The 22,538-nt window shown below is 37.6% G+C and overlaps 1 protein-coding gene across 4 annotated transcripts; it reads left to right on the forward strand.

Annotated features, from left to right (window-relative positions):
• Nucleotides 1-15,949: 15,949 nt before the first annotated feature.
• On the forward strand, nt 15,950-22,247 carry LOC135752946 (uncharacterized). Of its 4 annotated transcripts, XR_012335382.1 has the most exons (5): nt 15,950-16,116; nt 16,656-16,749; nt 16,849-16,982; nt 17,065-17,168; nt 17,279-17,540. XR_012335382.1 is itself a non-coding variant. In XM_065271246.2 (3 exons), exons 2-3 carry the CDS (start codon nt 16,695-16,697, stop codon nt 21,664-21,666), a joined length of 1,107 nt encoding a protein of 368 aa, XP_065127318.1. In that variant the 5' UTR covers nt 15,950-16,116; nt 16,656-16,694; the 3' UTR covers nt 21,667-22,247. The 4 variants fall into 4 exon arrangements, 2 of the variants coding, with proteins under 2 accessions (XP_065127318.1, XP_065127320.1); XR_010533397.2 differs by lacking the exon at nt 15,950-16,116 and having other exon boundaries at nt 16,294-16,749; nt 17,279-17,539; XM_065271246.2 differs by lacking the exons at nt 16,849-16,982; nt 17,065-17,168; nt 17,279-17,540 and adding an exon at nt 20,615-22,247.
• Nucleotides 22,248-22,538: the final 291 nt, after the last annotated feature.

The following is a 22,538-nucleotide window of genomic DNA, read 5'->3' on the forward strand; positions in this document are numbered from 1 at the left end:
GAGTGCTGACTCGATTCGAGAGACACTTCAAGTCCAATGTGGCAACGCCATGACATCGGTGAATGCTTACAAGAAGGAAGCATTCATGGCAAAAAATGACATGAATAATTAAATAATTATTTAAATGCTTACAGCACCTGGAATTCCCAGTCGGTCTCCCATCCAAGTACTGTTGGACTTTAAGGCGTCCATTGCATGTTCATAATTTAGAGGAAAGGCACAAGATACAAATATCTAAGTTCAAATATTTATTGATCAGATATGAAAAAGTTTAACAGCGCGCTGGGTCCTCTCAAGTAGCGAACAACCAGCTCAGGAAGTAACATGCATAGTTATAAAATATGTGACGTTGATCTTTCTTCAGAAAATCTCCACCCACAAAGGCCGTTCCCCTCGTCCATCTGACTCCATCACCACACCCAGTTTCTATCTGTTAGGGAAGGAATGACACACACACACACACGAAGAACAAACACAGGAGATTCTGTTTCTTCAAGGTTGAGCTGCCCTGCCCCCATTAGGTTATTCTATATGCAACCTTCATTTCATTGGTTAATACAAATTTATCAAAGACAACATCTTATATTTATTACATCAACTATTCAGTGATTAATACTGATTAAGTAAGAAATACATTGCATATTTTATCCTGTGAATATTAAAGCATTAGTTAATAACATCTTTGCCTGTTTACTTTTCTCCCTCAGGCCCCTCTCTTATCTTAACAATTTCCAGACATACATTCCTCAGCATATGCTGTTTCTCCCCCAACCGAAACCACACAGACTCTCAACTTTACACACAGACAGTCTCTCACATATCTCAGCACAGAAAGCATAATGGCACATATCAATTATAACATGACATACTGATTAATAAAACAACATAAAAATCCCACAATTCCCTCTCTTGACCTCTGAAAGAGGTCACACATTTTCTTCTCCATCCTCCTCGAGGTTCTGTACAACTTCATTCTTGTGGACTCAAATCCACACAGGAAACGTAAGCTATAATATTATATGAAACTTTAAAAAAAATCAACAGTAATGTAAAATGCAACAATTATAGAAAACTTAAAACTCTTAAGCATTAAAATGTTAATCAGGTTATAATGAATATATGGATATTCAGGTCTCTAAACCCTTCTGTCAGGATTTCCAGCACTTTGTGGAAATCCAATTTATCCAGGCCACACCCCAGTCGGGGAGTGGATACACTTGTTATGTTTTCTTTCTCACACCACTCTCTCATACATCTGAGGCTGTAGGTAAAATTCTCATATGTTGGTAAATCAGTACAATTTTGTTTTGTTATTAAATGAAAAATCAATCTGCCGTCGTCCTCATGAGTAACTGCACATTCACCTGTGTGTTTGTTCTGTCTTACAACCTTTTGTGTACCGTACTTCGCTTTGAACTGTACGGCTATACCTGCTCCGTAGGCACAATCTGCACTCACACAGTGTGCTAGGGGTTCTGTTGCTGGGCTGGAAAAAATGTCACCTTTTTTATGCACAATTTTACAGAGTGTTTGTTGACTTTGTTGTTGGTGTTGTGCGAGTGTTACCACTGATGTTTCACTTCCTGTTTGTTCTCTCTGTATTCCAGCTGATCAGAGGTGTCAAGTAACGAAGTACAAATACTTCGTTACCTTACTTAAGTAGATATTTTGGGTATCTATACTTTACAGGAGTAATTATTTTTCAGACAACTTTTTACTTCTACTCCTTACATTTTCACGCAATTATCTGTACTTTCTACTCCTTACATTTTAAAAATCGCCTCGTTACTTCTATTTATTTCGGCTCGTTTTTTTTACATTCCGGCTTGTCATCGTTAAAAAAAACCTATCTTGATAAATTGCATCATCCAGATAAATGCGATTGTGGTTGGATGAGAAGTATAAACATACACCATTCCGACACCCTATTGGTTTGTACGCAATCCCCGCCCCCCCAGCTGACTGCAGATGATCAAAAGTTTGTTCGGTAGTGCTGCACAGAGAAACATAAAAGAACCGCGAGAGCGATTAGAAAGCATGCGGAGCAGTTTGCTCTCGCGATGCTTTGATATCATCCGCCATCCGTTTGTACAGTAACAGAACGCAGCATTCTGTCTTCTAATGGAAAAGTACGAAATTAAACTTGCGCATCACTTTCAGGTCAGTTCACATTCACAAGCTTGTGTACATATATAGCTGGCTGCTGACACCAACTTATTTGTGTGATTTAAATAGTGTAACAATACCAATTTATATCATGTAACTTTAGTTGTTCAACTTAAATGACATTGTGCGTTGCGTTTTGAAGCATGGCAAAGATATCTATGCTAAAGACATCTTTTGTTTTGTATATGCTAATAACTACCCTAAATTTTATTTGCATTAACAAAACCTACTTAGCTGAATGCTTGAGTGTTAAATCAATCAAACACATAACCATACATTCCAACTTTTGCTTTTGTTAATAGACATCAGCTGTTTCCTTAAACCTGACTTTTAATATACTTACAAGAAAGACATTTAGTAATTCTCCAAAATTGCTTGGATTTATACTGACTAAAGTAAAGTGTACTAAAGTCCATTAGCTACACAAGTACAGATACAGGAATATAGGCTATAATATATAATAGCATATTTGTATAATTGTAGTTTGTGTTGCTGTCAAAATACAATTATAAATGATAACAATAGCATATTTCTATTCTCACACATATAGTTGTGTGTGATTTTATTGTTTTTTAACTAAAGAGGGCACCACTGTAAAAGTTTTGCCAGCAGCGGCCCTGCTTTGAAGTTTGACTTTTTGTACCATTGCAATATTTATAGGCAACTAGTCATCATATCTTCCTCTCTATGGAACACATGTTAATGCTCAGTAGTACACATATGGTTCTTTAATGCAGTGGTTATCAACCCTTTTTTTTGTGGCCTCCCTTGTGTACAGTCGATTCCTTCACGACCCCCCAAAGAAAATGTATGACATAAACATTCTAAAACTTACAATTTGAATTAAACAAAACATACAATGTATTGCTTTTGTTTAGTAGCCTTATTTTTCTGAGGTTTAATTACACAGAATTTATAATAAAGTAATGTATTTCATAAAATATTATAAAACTGAGGCCCCTGGCACCATCTCGTGGTCCCCAGTTTGAGAACCACTGCTTTAATGTATTTGTTTGCATTGTACTAAAATGCGTTCATTTTTAATGGGCATATACCGTATGTGGTTGAAACAGATAGTCTAGTGCAGGGTTAGGCAACATGGAGTGCCGATGTCCTGCAGTGTTTAGCTCCAGGTCTAATCAAGCAGACCTGAACAAACTAATAAAGGTTTATAAAGTCACCTGAAACTACAGGTAGCCAAGGTTTTATAAGGGTTGGAGCAAAAATCTGTAGGACATCGGCACTCCAGGACTGATGTTGGCCCCTGGCCCTAGTGCATCCCAAATTTTGTAACATTAACATTTTTAATATAACACTATAGTTATTATGGCCTTTAGAAACATTTTTTAGAGGAGATAGGGTAGTGCACAAAAGGCCCCTGTGGCGCGGCCTAGGCTTTTTTCCGTAATGACATTTTTTCCTTACATTACTTTTATACTTTAAGTAGTTTTGAAACCAGTACTTTTTCACTTTTACTTGAGTAAAAAGCTTGGGTTGATACTTCAACTTCTACAAAAGTCTTTTTAAACCCTAGTATCTATACTTCTACTTGAGTAATGAATATGAATACTTTTGACACCACTGCAGCTGATTCACTTTCACTTTCAACACTCTCCCTCTCTTGGACCTGAGTCCTCAGGTCCACACCTGTGTCTGTTAGAAACCCAATCATCATTTTTAACAGCTGGGTCGTTCTCACAATTTCGTTGTGTGGTAGCCTGGCAAGAACATTTTTTAATCAGAGCAGTTAGTTTGTAGAAATAAACATCATTAGTTAGTGGCAGGATTGGATCCTACACCAAGGCGTTCCGTGGGCCTGGAAACTGTCGACCTGTAAGCAATTCAAAGGTTGTGAAACCAGAAATCCTGTTAACAGAAGAGCGAATAGACATTAATACAATTGGCAATGCGTCAAGCCATGTTATTTTTGTCTGTGCACAGAGTTTGTCAAGTCAAGTTTTAATGTCAAAGTCAGGTTCATTATTTCAGCTTTGCTCTAACATTGGGGTGACAAGCAGCCCCGAAACTATATTTCAATTCCAGTGCTTGTTTGTCACTTTTGTCAGATCTAACTTTGTCTTGGGAAACCATGGTTGGGGATATAAGTGGTTTATTAGGCAGTTGACAACAGCCACTTCATTAGGTACCTTCACAGCCTGTAGTATGTGTCAGGCTTTGCTAGCATTTACTGTAGGCCGGCCTTTCCTGGTTTCAAACCCACCTATCTGCCATATGGCAGTTCCATATATACTGCACCAATCACATCTGCAGAGTCACTATAAACAATCACCCTCTCTTCACCAGTGTAGTGCAAGGCTTTGATAACAGCTGTCATTTCAGCTCTCTGTGCTGACCGTTTACCTTTCAATCTACCACTCAGTCGTGTTACAAAATCACCCTCAACTTGCTCAACCACAGCAAAGCCTGCCTTTAGCGAACCATCTGATGCTCTAAAACAACAACCATCTGTAAACAGTATGATTACCGTTTGGGGAGTTGTCAGTGGTACCGCGAACAAACCATCTCTCAATATGTTTGCTTTTTCAGTCAATGGTATAACAATTATAATTAATTACAATAATAATAATTTTTATATCAGTCAATGGTATGCAACCATGTGGCTCACCCTCAGTGATGAGATCTGCCATGTGAACACCTTCATGCACATATATGATGTCTGGGCTGGCAATTTCCTTAAATACAAAGTTTGTTACAACAATCAGTTATTTTTCTATTCTCACAGCTTTTCTTGTTTACCTTTTATAGTGTTCTATGGTGTTCTTTTTTTTCTTTTTCAATCTATTTCTTCTATCTATTTTAATTTCCTTTCTTCCATAGCTGTTCTATGCCATCTATATTTGCTTTTTAGCTTAATACCATCATTGGAGTTCTAACTTCCGCTGTAGATACCAAATTCAATTATGCATTTCTTCCTGTCAGATTAATAGGAGTCTGATTTGATTTCAGAACAGGTAGTCACACCTAACAACAAAGTTCTTGATCAGCTTTTAAATTTGTCCAGCTGATTTTCTCATAAAGATTGTCTGTGTCCCTACAGTAACAAGGTCTTTACTAAACATTGAACGGCTGTTTACTCTTTCCCCTTTTTCACTCAAAGGCTCGTATGAAGATGAAAAAGTTCAGTGTCTAGTGAAGTATTGTCCAGTTTCTCTTGCCTCCAAGAACATTATTGTCTTTGTGAGTCTCTTTCTGGATTCCACTCAGTCTTTTTGGTGTTTCATCCTTGGAATTGTCTCTGACCATATGCAGTGCCCCCTTCACTGCTTGAGTTAAATTATAGTCCCATTCAAATAGAATGTGTTCTCAGTCCAGTTTATGAGTTACTCCTCTCTTTGCAACTCCAACACTTTGATGTCACACACAGTTTTTCATTGTCTGTTTCTTGCCAGCTTTTTAGTCACTTTCTTGAATGTCAATTCAATTCAATTCAATTCAATTTTATTTATATAGCGCTTTTCACAATTTGTGATTGTTTCAAAGCAGCTTTACAGTAATAGAAGCAGTGGAAAGCTTAAAAAAACGACAGATAGCACAACATAATACACGATAGCAGCTAAATTTGCTGCGGCTATGAATCAACATTATAAGCGTGCGTATTGCTAATGTAACGTAAAGAAGAGGGTGCTAAGTAAAGCCCAAGAAGGCTGCCTCCCCGGGTTGAAAAACCCCCTATGAGAAAAAAAACCCCAGACTCAGCAGGGGAAGTAAAAAAAAGTCTTAGGAGGAAAAAACCCTTGGGAGATATATTTATATATACATTGAAACGATTAAGGAGATTAGGCGGAGGTAAAGCGGGTTCTGCTGGTGGTCGTTGGTCATTCATCAGCTGGGCATCACGTTGACGGTCTGCCGGTGAGTCAGAGGTGTGCCAACTTTCACATTTACCGGAACTGGGTCTGTTTGTCTCAAGTGTCCTCGGAGACGAGGACGAGACATGAAGAAAGAAAAACAAAACCCAATTAGCGTAGGGGCCATTCATATGTATACACATGTACATATAAACAAACATACATATATATATATATATATATATATATATATATACTTATACATACATACATACATACATACACACACACATACATATACGTATTGAAGATACGTCATCCCAGTGACAGACTCTGCACAGTTCGGTTTAGGGAGAACGAGAAAAATGCACGGGACGGCGAATGTTTTTAGGAAATGGATGCAGTGACGCCCTTTTAAGGACTGAAGTCCCGCCCCCGACTAGTGGGCTTAACACCACAAATCTATACCCACCGAGCTTTATTAAAATCCGGACGAGCAAGGGAGTAAAGGGGAGACGGGGACGTGACTGCGCCAGTCATCTCCCTGATGCCTGTCTAGGCTTCACAGTACTCCCCTACTCGACTCAGAAACCTCAGGTGGAGGGCCGAACAAGTGATAACATAATTCCATACATAATTTTCAATCACTCCTCTGCGCTTGGCAATTAATGGCCCGATTCGGGGTTTTATTGGTCTAATGTTGAAGTTTTGGCCTTGTATTGTGGTTTGTATGTGCACAAAGTAGCGTTTCTTTTCCTTATATGTAGCCTTTTCTATTTTATACGTGAAATTTGTTTTTGAAAGTTTATGCCTTGGCCCATGGTTTGCTGCAAATATGTAAACAAGTAAGGAGAGATTAAACATTTTCTTAAGTTTATTAATAGCATTTACCATGCTTTGAAATGTTGACGAAAATGAGGATTTAGTTTATTTATTTATCAGGTTGTACAAGCTATCTATTGTGAGATGAGTACCATTACTAAAACAAATTATGTGAATGCCTTGTTAAAGAGAAAAGTTTTAAGTCTAGATTTAAAGGTATCTATTGTGTCTGATTCTCGGACAACGGTTGGTAAATCATTCCAGAGCTTAGGGGCTAAGTAGGAAAAGGATCTTCCACCTTTAGACACTTTTGATATTTTAGGAATAACTAAGAGACCAGAGTTTTGCGAACGCAGTGCACGTGATGGATTGTATTCTGATAGTAATTCTCTAAGATATGAGGGTGCTAGGCCATTTAAGGCTTTGTAGGTGGTAAGTGATATTTTAAATTGTATGCGATAATTAACTGGTAGCCAGTGTAAAGATGCTAGAATTGGACTTATGTGGTCATACTTCTTAGATCTAGTAAGCACTCTTGCAGAAGCGTTTTGAATTAGCTGCAGCTTGTTTACCTGATTTGCATGGCATCCCCCAAGTAGCGAGTTACAATAGTCTATTCTAGAGGTCATAAAAGCATGGATAAGCTTCTCTGCGTCAGATGTAGACAGTATATGGCGGATTTTTGAGATATTTCTAAGATGGAAGAATGCTGTGCGGCAGACGTTGCCGATATGACTATTGAAGGATAAATTGCTGTCAAACATCACACCTAAGTTCCTAACCGAGGAAGATGGTACCACAGTGCAGCCATCTATGTGCAACTTGTAATCTGACATATTATGTTTGTAGCGATTCGGTTCAATAATAAGCATCTCTGTCTTATTGGAGTTGAGCTTAAGAAAGTTATATGCCATCCAGTCACTAACATCGCTAATGCAGTCTGTTAGCTTAGAAAACGTGTGGGTTTCGCTGGGATGTGAGGAAATGTAAAGCTGGGTATCATCCGCATAGCAGTGAAAACTTATGTTATGTTTCCTGATAATGTCTCCTAGAGGTAACATATATAATGAGAACAGGATAGGACCTAAAACTGATCCCTGCGGTACACCATATTTAACCAGGGAGTGATATGACTGTTCCTCATTTACATAAACAAAGTGATAGCGATTGGTTAGATACGACCTAAACCAGGCTAACGCCTGACCACTGATACCAACATAGTTTTCTAGTCTATTGAGTAAGATTGTGTGGTCTATTGTGTCAAAGGCTGCGCTAAGGTCTAGTAATATAAGAATTGAGATTTCACCACGATCGGATGTTAATAGGAGGTCATTTGTAACTCTAAGCAACGCTGTCTCTGTGCTATGGTGGGGCCTGAATCCTGATTGGAACTTTTCATACGTACTATTATTTGTCAAGAATGTGCGTAACTGGCTTGCCACTACTTTTTCTAATATTTTCGAAAGAAAAGGGAGATTTGAGATTGGTCTAAAGTTATTAAGCTCTCCCTGATCAAGCTGTGGTTTTTTAATCAGCGGTTTAATAACTGCTAGCTTGAAAGCTGTTGGAACGTATCCTATTTTTAACGATGAGTTAAAGATATTTAGAACCGGGGTTGACACTACAGGGAATACCTCTTTAAGTAGTTTTGTGGGAACGGGGTCTAATATACAGGACGATGATTTGGATGATGTGACTAGTTTAGAGAGCTCATCTATTGTAGTAGGTTTAAATGAATCAAAATGTTCATATGGTAATCTAGTGTTTAGTGAACTAATGGGTAGAGTGATGGCTGCTTGGGTAGTTACGATGTTTTCCCTAATAGCCGTAATTTTGTTAGAAAAGAAGTTCATGAAATCGTTACTATTGTGTTGAAGTTTACTATTGAGCTTTCAGCCTTTCAAGGTTTAACTTAACCCATTGCAAAATATTGCCTTTCAATTTAAAATAAAATTTATCTTGTGACCACCTTCCATCATCAGATGAAGACTCCTCTTCATTTTGTTAAATCTTTTTGTCCTTTATACAATTTATCTGTGTCATTCACCTTTTAACAATTTTCTGTCCTTTATTAACTGTTCATCTTTATTTCCACATTTAATAACTTGGTCTCTACTCTTTTCTGTAATTTGTTGTTTTTCTTTCAAAGCTTAGCCTCTGTCTTTCTGCTAAATTTTGCTTAATCCCATCTATGGTTTTAACAGACTCAATATATCACAGACACACTACATTTTCACACAAATAAAATCTACATCTACATTCAATTCACCGCTATTGATTTGAAAAACAGGCTGTTGCATTGGGGCTTTGGCTTTCTCATAAGGAGGAGGTGCGGGCAAATAGGGGTAGATCGATTTCACTGGGGGTGGAGCTGGAGGAGGAGCCGTAGGTGTCACAGTTGAATCTGGCTGACTGTTTCCTTGTTTAACTTCCTGTTGCTTTGCAGCTGCACCACTGTAAACTTCCCCTTTTCTATTTGATTTAATAGCCTGCATGGCAGCAGCAACCAGAGCCAATCTTGTCCAAATTCTCAACTCTTTCTCTGAGTCTTTTACAGTTGGTCCCTTTCCAAACTATTAGCCTTGTTTCCATGGCACATACACCGGTGAACACACATATGCATCACACTCTTTCTGAAATTCAACCATTCTTTATACAACTGTAAATACAATTTCTCTATATATATAATGTCAAAATGAAATATACCCAAATACAACTGCAGAATCAAGTACACAATGGAATTTCCTGGGCCTTTAACCCAAAGGTTTCCACACCCTTAATTTAATACTGTACTCAATTAGATGATTTCTAGGACTTTCACCTAAAGGTTTCTCAACCCATAAATTTAATACTGTACTCAATTAGATGATTCCTAGGACTTTCACCTAAAGGTTTCTCAACCCATAAATTTAATACTGTACTCAATTAGATTATTCCTAGGACTTTCACCTAAAGGTTTCTCAACCCTTAAATTTAATACTGTACTCAATTAGATGGTTCCTGGGCCCTCCACCCATTGGTTTCTCAACCCCCTACGGGCTTCAACCCGAGTTGGTATTTTATAACGCATAATGCGTTAAAGGAATCCTCAACCTTCTATTTAACAACAAAATTCAATGATTTCAAAAACGTTTTCACTCTGATCAATTTACAAAAATGTAAATCTGTAATTCAGTTCGGATCTCCTTATCAACACAAGTAATTTGGTATATCCAAATAGCAGAATTCGATAAAACAGGCTTCTGCTTACCTTGTTTTAGTAGAGCGCTCTTTTTGTGTTGAAATGGAGCCCTCCCTTACTCTGGTTTCTTCAATGTGAAACCCTCCTTCCTCTCACTCTCTCCTTTCCCTCCACAAAACGTCGGCGGTCACCAATTGTTGGACTTTAAGGCGTCCATTGCATGTTCATAATTTAGAGGAAAGGCACAAGATACAAATATCTAAGTTCAAATATTTATTGATCAGATATGAAAAAGTTTAACAGAAACAGTGTGTGTGTGTGTGTGTGTGTGTGTCATTCCTTCCCTAACAGATAGAAACTGGGTGTGGTGATGGAGTCAGATGGACGAGGGGAACGGCCTTTGTGGGTGGAGATTTTCTGAAGAAAGATCGACGTCACATATTTTAAAACGCGCTGGGTCCTCTCAAGTAGCGAACAACCAGCTCAGGAAGTAACATGCATATTTATAAAATATGTGACGTCGATCTTTCTTCAGAAAATCTCCACCCACAAAGGCCGTTCCCCTCGTCCATCTGACTCCATCACCACACCCAGTTTCTATCTGTTAGGGAAGGAATGACACACACACACACACACACACACACACACACGAAGAACAAACACAGGAGATTCTGTTTCTTCAAGGTTGAGCTGCCCTGCCCCCATTAGGTTATTCTATATGCAACCTTCATTTCATTGGTTAATACAAATTTATCAAAGACAACATCTTATATTTAAACTGTTAAACTATTCAGTGATTAATACTGATTAAGTAAGAAATACATTGCATATTTTATCCTGTGAATATTAAAGCATTAGTTAATAACATCTTTGCCTGTTTACTTTTCTCCCTCAGGCCCCTCTCTTATCTTAACAATTTCCAGACGTACATTCCTCAGCATATGCTGTTTCTCCCCCAACCGAAACCACACAGACTCTCAACTTTAAACACAGACAGTCTCTCACATATCTCAGCACAGAAAGCATAATGGCACATATCAATTATAACATGGCATACTGATTAATAAAACAACATAAAAATCCCACAGTACTAACCGGGCCCGACCCTGCTTGGCTTCCGAGATCAGACGAGAGCGGGCGTGCTCAGGGTGGTGTGGCCGTAAGCGAGTGCCGATTCAATTCGAGAGACACTTCAAGACTAATGTGGCAACGCCATGACATCGGTAAATGCTTACAAAAAGGACGCATTCATGGGAAAAAATGACATAAATAAATAATTAATTAATTAAATGCTTACAGCACCTGGTATTCCCAGGCGGTCTCCCATCCAAGTACTAACCAGGCGCGACCCTGCTTGGCTTCCGAGATCAGACGAGAGCAGGCGTGCTTTTTTATTTTTTATTGAACATTTCAATTCAATTTACAATACACATTATTAAATCCCAAATTTACATACATACAATAAAAACAACATAAAAAAATCACCTCAATGGATGTCTGGCAAAGTCCAATCTAAGTCCTCAAGAATACAGCAAACCTCGGAAGTAAAAACCTTATAAAACAGATTCTCATTTTCTTCACTTTTAAAATGCACATACAGTTTTTCAAGATACATTTCAGATTTTCTCTTAAAGATATTCCATACCTCCATCACCGTTTTTTCCTTTTTTGCTACAATCCTCCTTTCCCATATTGCCTTTTTCATCAACATTATCCACAGATTAATAAAAGCACTGTTTTTACTTTTCTTTGTCCATCCAAACATTACAATTTGTGACCCGTCACGGAAACCAGGGGCACAAGTCGGCAGCACAAGTTTCGAGAAAATGAGAAACAAAGTTTTTTTTTCAAAATTTGTGATTTTCGTTTTATTGCAGAATCTGTTAGTTGAGATCACGAAGAAGCCTCTCCATGTTTGAGATAGCAGTTTTTGTATATTTAAAAGCGTACATTTTGCGGTTAAAATAGGCTTGTTTTTCCGGAGATTCTAGCGTGCAGCGGGGGGCGTCATTGTCTGTGTGTATATTTACATACTGTATAAGCTTTTGTTTTCGCCTCCGCCCCCAAAGGGAACAGCGTGACTACTAAATAAGGATAGTTCACCCAAAAATGAAAATAATGTAATTAATGACTCACCCTTATGTCGTTCTAAACTCGGAAGACTTCCGTTCATCTTCGGAACACAGTTTAAGATGTTTTATCGTTAGATTTAGTCCGAGAGCTTTCTATCCCCTTCATTGAAAATCTATGTATGGTTTCCATGTCCAGAAAGGTAATAAAACATCATCAAAGTAGTCCATGTGACATCAGTGGGTCAGTAAGATTGTGTTGATGCATCAAAAATACAGTTTGGTCCAAAAATAGCAGAATTACGACTTTATTCAGCATTGTCCTCTCTTCCGGCTCGAGCATGAAGTCACGTGACTGTAGTGCCCTGTTCCTCAGACATGTTTGCTAAGTTTTTTTTTTTTTTTACTTATAGCGTGCGTCTCCCCAGACTGTAAAGCTCGGGCGCACAAAACAAAAGAAAAATACATGAAGCTGGGGCGGAACAAATAACAGTCAGCCGCATCGTACGTCAGCCGCGTCACTGACTTTATGCGGCGCCGCAGTGGGATGACGTCAAAGTACCGCGAGAGCTCTTCAAGAAATCTTACGCAGTAGTTTAATTTCGACTCGCTCTCGCGGTACTTTGACGTCATCTCTATGTCAGTTCTTGCAGCGCAGCATGAGTCCAGACATAAAGACGTTACACAGATATCGTTGTATTCTTCATATAATTGGCTACATGTTTTGTCTATCAATATTTTCCATGAAGTCATTGGCTGATGGAGAAACGAGCGAGCCATTGGTAACATCTCTAAAGGATGTCACGTTTTCGACGGCGCTGTTTGGAATATCTATTATACTACTTCCCTATTTTAAATACAAACTTTGAAGGCGGGTTCATGTGTTTAACGGAGTGTAAGCTCATATACCCTTACATGTTACGATTTAAATAGTCTTCAGATTATATATTATATTGTATTACCAGACATTCATGCGAAATCTGATGTAAACAATCTATATTTCACGGATTATACGCATTTGTGGACAAATATGGTCATTGGATAATCTGAAACAGACTGGATTCAACTTGTGATCCCCACAAAGGTAAAAGAGTCATGTTTATTTTTGCGGGTTGTCATTTGGTCATAAAATAGTACATATGATGCTAGAACATCTCAAAAAGGGTTTGACAGGGGGTATGGCTTAGCTAAATGAGATGTAAATGTGCCCTATTGTCTCCCCCAGCTGAAAAGAAGAGTCCCTTTCGTCTCGATTTTCTCGGTTTGAGTATTTCTGAGTTCCTATATTCAAATGGCCACAACTTCTCCAAATCTTATCAGATTTCCATGTGTTACACATCGTTGGAAAGCTTAGAAACTGCACTTTCAGAATCTCGGAATAACTCAAAATGCCCAGATCCGACTTGTGTCCCTACTTTCCGTGACTGGTCACATTTGATTCCAGTCCAATTCATTTTCATTCCATCGCTCTTCAAGAGCTTTGACCACATCCTTACATTTGCTTAAAAAACTTTCCAACTCTTTGCAGTATAAAAACAAATGTAAAATCCCTTCTTCCTTTTCATTACACACTTTGCACATTGCACTAGGTTCCATTCTTATCTTGTTTAAAATCAAATCAGTAAACACCACTTTGTGTCTTATCATGTACTCTTCTGATTCTAGACTTGTTGCTACACATTTTCCTTTCATATTTTTCCACATTTCTTCAGGTTTTAAATTTACAAATTTTTGTGTCCAGAAATCAGTCACAATTGGCTCTTTAAAAACAGTCTCTAAAAACACAATAAAACATCTTAATTGTACATTCCTTAAAGTCACACACTTTGTCATCCAAATTTACTCTTATTTCTTTCTCCTCCCTTTCATTTTCTCTATTTTCCACTTTTTCCAGCCATTCTTCAGGTATTGCTTGTTTAATCATTTCATATGCATTTAAAATCCCTTTTTGCTGTATTCTTCCTTTGCCTCATCCATTGTGTCAAAAATACATTGTACGGGTAAAAATCCTTCTTTCACTTCATATAAAATGTCTCTGACTCTTGTTATTCCCACCTCCATCCACTTCTTATAATAAAACACTTTGTCCTGCTTTAAAATGTTGTGATTTAAAAAAAGAGGTTGATTTAAAATGTTTTCTCTCCCCCTGGGGTTAAAATCAACTTTTGGTAAAAAGTTCCCCCATGCACTTAAAAGCTCTCTATAAAATCCAGGCAGTTTTTCCATCATCCACAGTTTTGTCTTCATCCATAAAATGTCATCCCCCATGTTAAAATTCCCACATCTGTTTAAAAAATATTTCATTGTTTTTTTCCACTCAGCATTATTCTCTTCTTGCAGGTATTTTTTGATCACTTTCACTCTCAGACTATTTTTTCTCTGCTCTATGTCCATTAATCCCAGCCCACCCCTCTCTATATCTCCTAAAATCGTATTATGTGCTATTCTGGGGGGTTTCCCATTCCATAAGAAGTTTAAAAAATATTCCTTCAACCTCTTTTCTGTCCACATAGGCATTTCAGTTAAATATAAAACGTACCATAATTTAGAAACCATTAAAACATTTAAAACCAACACTTTTCCTTTTAAACTTAAATTCCTTAGTTTCCAAAAATTCAGTTTTCTCTCAATGTCAATAATCAGATTATTCCATACATCATCTCTTGTTTTCTTCTCATCTTTACCCATTAGAATTCCTAAAATTTTCATTTCTTCCACTTCTTTGAATTTAAAGCAATCTTCCAGACTAGCAGCATTACCAAATTTCATGTAAACAGTTTTGTCCTCGTTCACTTTACTTCCTGAACCCTTACAAAATTCATTAACAACATTCATAACTTCTTTGACACTTTCCTTCCCCTTTACAATTATTGTGGTATCGTCAGCATACTGAAACACTTTACTTTTCTCACTTTCAATCCCCATTATCTTCTTGTTTTCTTTAATTGCTAGTCCTAATGGTTCAGATAGTAAAGAATATAGTAAGGCAGAGAGTGGACAACCCTGCCTCACTGATCTTGTAACATTAAAAGCATTCGATAAAAAAACATTACATTTAACTTTAGCCAGAGCACCCTTATATAAAATCTTGATCCATTTGATAAAATTCTCTCCAAAACCAAAACTCTTTAAAACATCAAATAAGAACACATGTTCCACCCTATCAAATGCCTTTTCAAAATCCAGACTAAACACATATCCTTCTTGTTTTTCTTTTGTCATATACCAAATAGTGTCCCTTATACTCATCGTCACATCCGCAATATCTCTTCCCTTAACAGCATAAGCCTGGTTTGTAGTTATTATTTTTGGCATTATTTCTTTCAATCTGTTAGCTAAAACCTTTGCAATTATTTTTAAGTCTGTGTTCAACATTGATATGGGTCTATAATTCTTTAAATCTGTCTTTTCACCTTTCTTTTTGTAAATGAGTTTCATTAATCCAATCCGCATTCTTTCATAAATTTCTTCCCTTTCAAAGATTTCTTTAAAAACATCTTTTAAAGAGCACCTATTATGGGATACACGTTTTTAAACATCCTTTTGTGTGTTAGTGTGCATTAGTACATGCTAACGATATTCAAAAAGTACATACCTCAAAGAAAACGATGACTCGAGTTATCGTCTCTAACGTTCGAGGACTACAAAAAACACTCGGATTGTAGGCAACAGTTTACTTCCTGGGATTAGTGACGTAGATAAGACCAACATTATCATAGTTCAGCCCTCTCTGCTTTGCTTGGGTACGCCCTCAAAGACGGGGGTGGAGAGCGCTGAGTTAGAAGAGAGATAAAATGGCGAAGGTTGGGAGTCCCTGCTTTGACCCTGTTTGTAAGCTCTTGTTTCATTGTTTAAGCGATTAAATCTCTCGAGTAGACGCTGTCTCTTTAGAAGCAAGGGCAAAATATCACTTTATGGACTTACACAGAGGACATCATGTTTAATACGGTTCCGGAAAAATCCAATCAGTAGTTGTTCACGGAGTTTTCACAATAACTGCTTCTCATGAACCGAAGCTGGACGTCTCCTCCTGAAAGTTGGATTACTGTGCACTTCTGGATCACAGGCTGTAAGTATTCACGTTTATTATTTGCCTTTTACTGTACGTTACATAACCGGTAACCGGAGCTTAACATTATGTGCGTAGAGCTAAGCTTGCAAGCTAATTGTTTTGTGTTGTAATACTGTATTTCATAAACAACGTACCATATTTACACACGTGTATGTTGAATTATGCAGACTATCGTTTTTTTTATTGATGTTGGTTTAGACATGTTTACAAACTTGCTAAGTTGCTAAGCTAAATACAAATACAAATGCCAGCTAAACTGTTACCAGTAAAATTTGTTCTCATGATCAAACTCAAGAAACTCTAAGTACAGATGATTTGTTTAAAGTTATATGTATTTTACTGTTGTATTTACTTGAAGCTTTCTTAGATTTTGAAACGAAGTAAACACGTAATGTGTGTTGCTAATGTTGGGCCATGTAATATGTAATACATTAACGTTTTAATGAATAGTCTAACGAGTTATAGTCGTTGTACTCTATTGTTATAATATGTATTTTTGACTGAATACATGTTTGTTTTATTTGTCTATATCCTAGATTCGCAGCTGGACACATCCTTCTACACTGTATGCAAACATGCAACATCATAACACACAGTACAAGGAGTCAGACTGGCATATGAGGAGCAAAGGTGTGTAACACATATGATGTATTTAGCTAGTGAAACCACTACCAGTCTTAGATGTATAACTGATGATGATAAAGTTTTTTTTTCTCTGCATAATAATAGGAACCCAGACAGTAGCATCGTTTCACAATGTTTCCATCACCATCATCAGTGGATGCCTTTGCCGTCCGTAGCCTGAGATTTCAGATTTGCAGCAAAAAAAATTTGATTTTCTCATTTATTGGAATGCTGTGCAGGTATTTAAGTATTTTAGTAACTGTGTTAAATAAAGTAGTATTTACTTTTACAATAAATTAATTGCTTGTTTATATTTTACAGGTATTTGTACCTTGCAGCCATCCATTACAATGTCACCAAGCCGTAACAAAAGCAGGAGAGGGAAAGTACAAGGCTATGTTCCCAAAACACACAAGTGACATACCGTAAGCAGTAATGTTTTATTTCAAATACATTCATAATTAAAAACGTAATGTATGAAGCAGGGAAATAAATGATCAAAACAAAAGATTTATTGACTGCAATATTTCTACAGTTATGTGGATGATGTGATCAGGCTTGTGTTTGATGAGGTATTTGAAGGTAAGCTGAAGGAAACCCCGATTCCAATGGACCTGGCATCACAGTTTGAGAGACCTTCAAAGGAGGACGTGATTGCATGCCATCTTCAGTGCAGGGGTCGTCGAAAGCCAAAATTGTGACCGATCTGATCAGGAAGCTCCAAGCGTATCTGGAGAACAACACACGACAGGATGATAACCTTATAGTGTCGTCTTAAATACCACCAGCTGACAAAGCTTTGATATGCCATTTATCTGAATAGATAGCTGTAAGAAATGAATTGAACAATTTTTGAAACAAGAGCACAATATGGTTACTAAAGTATGTTTATTTATATATTGTTTAACATTTAAATATATATTTGTAATATCTGATTAATCAGAATCCAAGGCACTACTTCCAGTTCAAAAATATATAAAAAGCCTTTATTCAAAACATGGCTTACTTGAAAAACATTAAAAATGATGACTAAAACACTGCACACTGATGCATTTCGGCCATCAAGCCTTCCTCAGAGTGTGTCAGGTACAAAATTAGTCACAGGTGAACATGTAATCAATTGCTCAGTAGGAATGGGAGAAACCAAAAATACCATTACAGGGGGACCAATAATGTCATAGACCATTACAAAGTATAGTCAATAATCACACATCATAATTATATACATTTTACAAATATGAAGTTAGATCCAATTCTTCATTCAAACCAGGAAAAATAGTAGCTTTTAGCTGAAAAATCCAAAAGGCTTCCCTTTGTAGAAGTCTTTGTAATCGATCTCCCTTTCTGATAGATCCAGTCACAATTTCCAAACCAATAATTCTTAAGGTAGAAGGATTAGAGTCATGTGTAGATGCATAGTGTACTGCCATGGGGTAATCTTTGTTTTTTGTGCGGATTGCATTTTTGTGATCCCATAGTCTATCTTGCAGTCTACGTTTAGTCTGTCCCACATAAAAACAGTTACAAGGACATTGAAGCCTATAAATTACATGTGTACTTTTACAATTGATAAAAGATCTGATTAAGTAAGTTTTGTTTGTGCACAAATCTGCAAATGACTTTGTTTGAATTACATTCTCACAGTGATTGCAGTGTCCACACTTAAACATCCCTTGTATTCCTCTGTCCAACCACGTTGTCCGTTTAATAGAAGGTAGGTAACTTCTCACAACTTTGTCTTTGATTGTAGGAGCTTTTTTGTAGCTCACTATTGGAGGTTCCTGGAAGATCTCACACAAACTTGGATCACTTTGGATAATTCCCCAGTTCCTCTTTATTATATGCTTAATCTTATGCGAGACAGTGCTGAATTCCATAACAAAATACGGTCGAGTGGAGCTGTTCTTCTTACTTTTCTTTCTGAGTAGATCATCCTGTTGTAATGGTGTCACTTTATTTAAAGCCTGATCGACCACTTTTCTTTGATAACCTCTCTGTTTAAACCGATATTTCATGTCCATAGCCAGACGATTAAAGTCTGAATCCTGATCACAAATCCGTCTCAATCGCTGAAATTGACCCAGTGGAATGCACTACCTCCAATAGTGAGCTACAAAAAAGCTCCTACAATCAAAGACAAAGTTGTGAGAAGTTACCTACCTTCTATTAAACGGACAACGTGGTTGGACAGAGGAATACAAGGGATGTTTAAGTGTGGACACTGCAATCACTGTGAGAATGTAATTCAAACAAAGTCATTTGCAGATTTGTGCACAAACAAAACTTACTTAATCAGATCTTTTATCAATTGTAAAAGTACACATGTAATTTATAGGCTTCAATGTCCTTGTAACTGTTTTTATGTGGGACAGACTAAACGTAGACTGCAAGATAGACTATGGGATCACAAAAATGCAATCCGCACAAAAAACAAAGATTACCCCATGGCAGTACACTATGCATCTACACATGACTCTAATCCTTCTACCTTAAGAATTATTGGTTTGGAAATTGTGACTGGATCTATCAGAAAGGGAGATCGATTACAAAGACTTCTACAAAGGGAAGCCTTTTGGATTTTTCAGCTAAAAGCTACTATTTTTCCTGGTTTGAATGAAGAATTGGATCTAACTTCATATTTGTAAAATGTATATAATTATGATGTGTGATTATTGACTATACTTTGTAATGGTCTATGACATTATTGGTCCCCCTGTAATGGTATTTTTGGTTTCTCCCATTCCTACTGAGCAATTGATTACATGTTCACCTGTGACTAATTTTGTACCTGACACACTCTGAGGAAGGCTTGATGGCCGAAATGCATCAGTGTGCAGTGTTTTAGTCATCATTTTTAATGTTTTTCAAGTAAGCCATGTTTTGAATAAAGGCTTTTTATATATTTTTGAACTGGAAGTAGTGCCTTGGATTCTGATTAATCAGATATTAGTTCTAACCCAACCAAGAGCACCTTCTGGGACACACAAAGTGGTCCTTTCAGCAAGAAGCGCTCCTAGATTCTCTCTTGGATATATATTTGTAATAATTAAATAAAACTTTTGACTGACTTTTATATTTTCTTTAAAGTTACATCTTTTGTTCTTTTGGGTACTTTGTTACTATAATGATACTTTAGTGTTATTGGTTTAAAAATGTAATAAAACTTACTCTAGTCCTGCGCCTCAAAGGCTTATAGTCGGTACAATAAATGTTCTGTGTGTAGGGATTTAGACAATTTGTGCAAAACCTGGATGATGAATCACGCAGGTAAGAGGCCCTGGAACCTGTTACATTCTCCTTAAACCTAATAAGTAAAAACATAGCACTTATAAGTAAGCAGTCTTTCATAAAAAAGTTTACCATAGTGAAATAATGTAGAACATTCATTTCAATTAATACTTTCTTTGTGCTACATTTGGTGTTTCCATATAGTTTGCACAGTAATATAGTATGTAACAGTCTTTTATAATAAAGTTTACTATAGTAAAATAATGTTAAAAAATGAAATAGTTTTATAATCTATGGACGTCATCCTGGACGTGTGCTGGACGTCATCAGAGAGAGACGCTGAGAGAAAGACGAAGAGAGGAGTCGCAAGCCCGAAGCTCCGTTGAGCTTATCAGCTAAATCCTATTTTTTCACTATCTTATTCCTATCTATATAATATAACTTATTAGTTTATCTTAGGAATACTTTACCTTGACGATTACTGAATTGTATTACTAAGCGAAACGATTTTATCACTAGTAACACCCAGTTTTAGCATATAGCCCTCTAGCATTTCTTACCGTCTGTTTACTTAAACCGGCCTTCTTTGGCGATCTAATGGCGGATTCATCCGAGGTATGCTTTTCTGATCTGTCCACACCAGATCGGGAAGCTGTGAAGGAGGTGCTGCCCGGCCTTCGCAGAGTCAGCATGCCTCACATCACCTTGACCACAGACACTCGTAGGCGGCCGAGGCGTACTGCGAGCCAGCACCCGTCGCGATGCAGCTTCACGGACCGCGTTCAGGCGAACGGAGACGCCATCGCCCAGCATGAAAACGGTAAGACTCCGCTTGTCATTGTAACCTGCACTACTTGCCACATGTACAGTTTAGCTTCTTCCGTCAGCATAGAGGGGTTTTCATGTGCTAAGTGTATTGAAGTAGTAAGGCTGACGGAGAAGGTTGCTGAACTTGAAGCGCGCATCCGAACGTTAGTTGAGGACAGTAAGACCGCTAATGTTAATGTTACAAACACTGTTTCGGGTGCGCCTAGTGTTAAGCGTAATACACATGGCTCGGTTCCGACTTCAGAGTCAAGGCGGCTGACTAACTGGGTGACTGTCAGGCGGCATAGTCACATTCGGCACCCAAATCACGCTCCTGTTTTAATATCAAACAGATTTTCTCCACTCAGCAATACACCGGCTGAGACGTCTGTTAAAAGTGCCCTGGTTATTGGAGATTCTATACTCAGGAACGTTGACATTGAGGCACCAGCCACCATAGTCGATTGTATACCGGGAGCCAGAGCGTCTGACATTAGATCCAAATTAAAAGTGCTGGCTAATGCTAAACGTAAGTTTTCTAAGATTGTTATTCACGCCGGCACGAATGACACCAGACTCCGCCAGTCGGAGATCACCAAAGATACTATTAAAGAGGTGTGTGAAATTGCAAAAACAATGTCAGACAATGTAATTTGCTCTGGTCCCCTCCCCGCCTACCGGGGGGATGAAACTTACAGTAGATTAGTGTCTCTTCATGGCTGGATGTCAAAGTGGTGCCCTCAGCATAACGTAGGGTTTATAGACAATTGGAAGCATTTCCGGGGAAGACCTGACCTGCTAAAGAGAGATGGCCTCCATCCGTCTCCGGAAGGTAGTGCTATACTCTCTAGAAATCTGACCAATAGTCTTACTTTTGATATAGTCTGACTATTGTAAGAATTTATAGTCAGCCTTGACAAAGATTCCACTTCAATTTAGCTGTTGAATAAAGCTCATCCCTCCAAAAGGCTTGATAATCATAAATGGTAATCTCAGTTCAAGCAATACAATAATATAACCTGAAGTAATACTTTCTTAATAGTAGTATGGGAGCAAATGTGAGACTTCTTGAACCAACACAGGTCAAAGAGGGTTCATGATAATAGAAGACATCCATCTAAACATTATCTGATCACTTGGTTGAGCACACAGTTGGGTACTAAGATAGCTTGATCATACAAATCCCAGGACCCTTTTAGGCACAGTAGGAGATATAGGGGTCATTTGTAGTATTAGTCTTAATTTACATTTAAAGGGATACTTCATTAGCATTAGGGGTGGGAAAACAGGTTTGAAACTATAAAGTGTTAAGACTGACTTTGCTCACGGTTCACTCCAACTCCGATGAACCCAGAGTGCTTCATGTACTTTGCTACTGCTTTGATTGAATAAACTACTTTTTGATTAAGACCTTCAACGTCATCATTTTTTCTTACAATTGGCGAGCCAGCCAGCGAGGGATTTCCGAAAAAAAAGCGGGGAAAGGTAAGAAAGACGGACTTTTCTTCTTTAATGCTGTTTTTGTTTTAGGGAACCCCCTTGTTTAAAAAAATCTAGAAAAGAAAATTGTAAGGAGAGGAAGGAATTTAGTTTGTTTAATTTAGCAGGAGGAGTTCTTAAGCCTATTCTTTACAATTCTGTTTGAGATTCTAATGAAACTGAATTAACCCGGCGCAGTGTGGTGGCAGAGTTGTATTGGAATTTTTGTTTCTAACGTAATTGAAGCAAAGTGTTTAAGTTGGTGTGTTTCTAAAGTAACT

The sequence above is a fragment of the Paramisgurnus dabryanus genome, chromosome 18 (genome assembly GCF_030506205.2).
Source record: "Paramisgurnus dabryanus chromosome 18, PD_genome_1.1, whole genome shotgun sequence".
Classification (NCBI taxonomy): Eukaryota; Metazoa; Chordata; class Actinopteri; order Cypriniformes; family Cobitidae; genus Paramisgurnus; species Paramisgurnus dabryanus.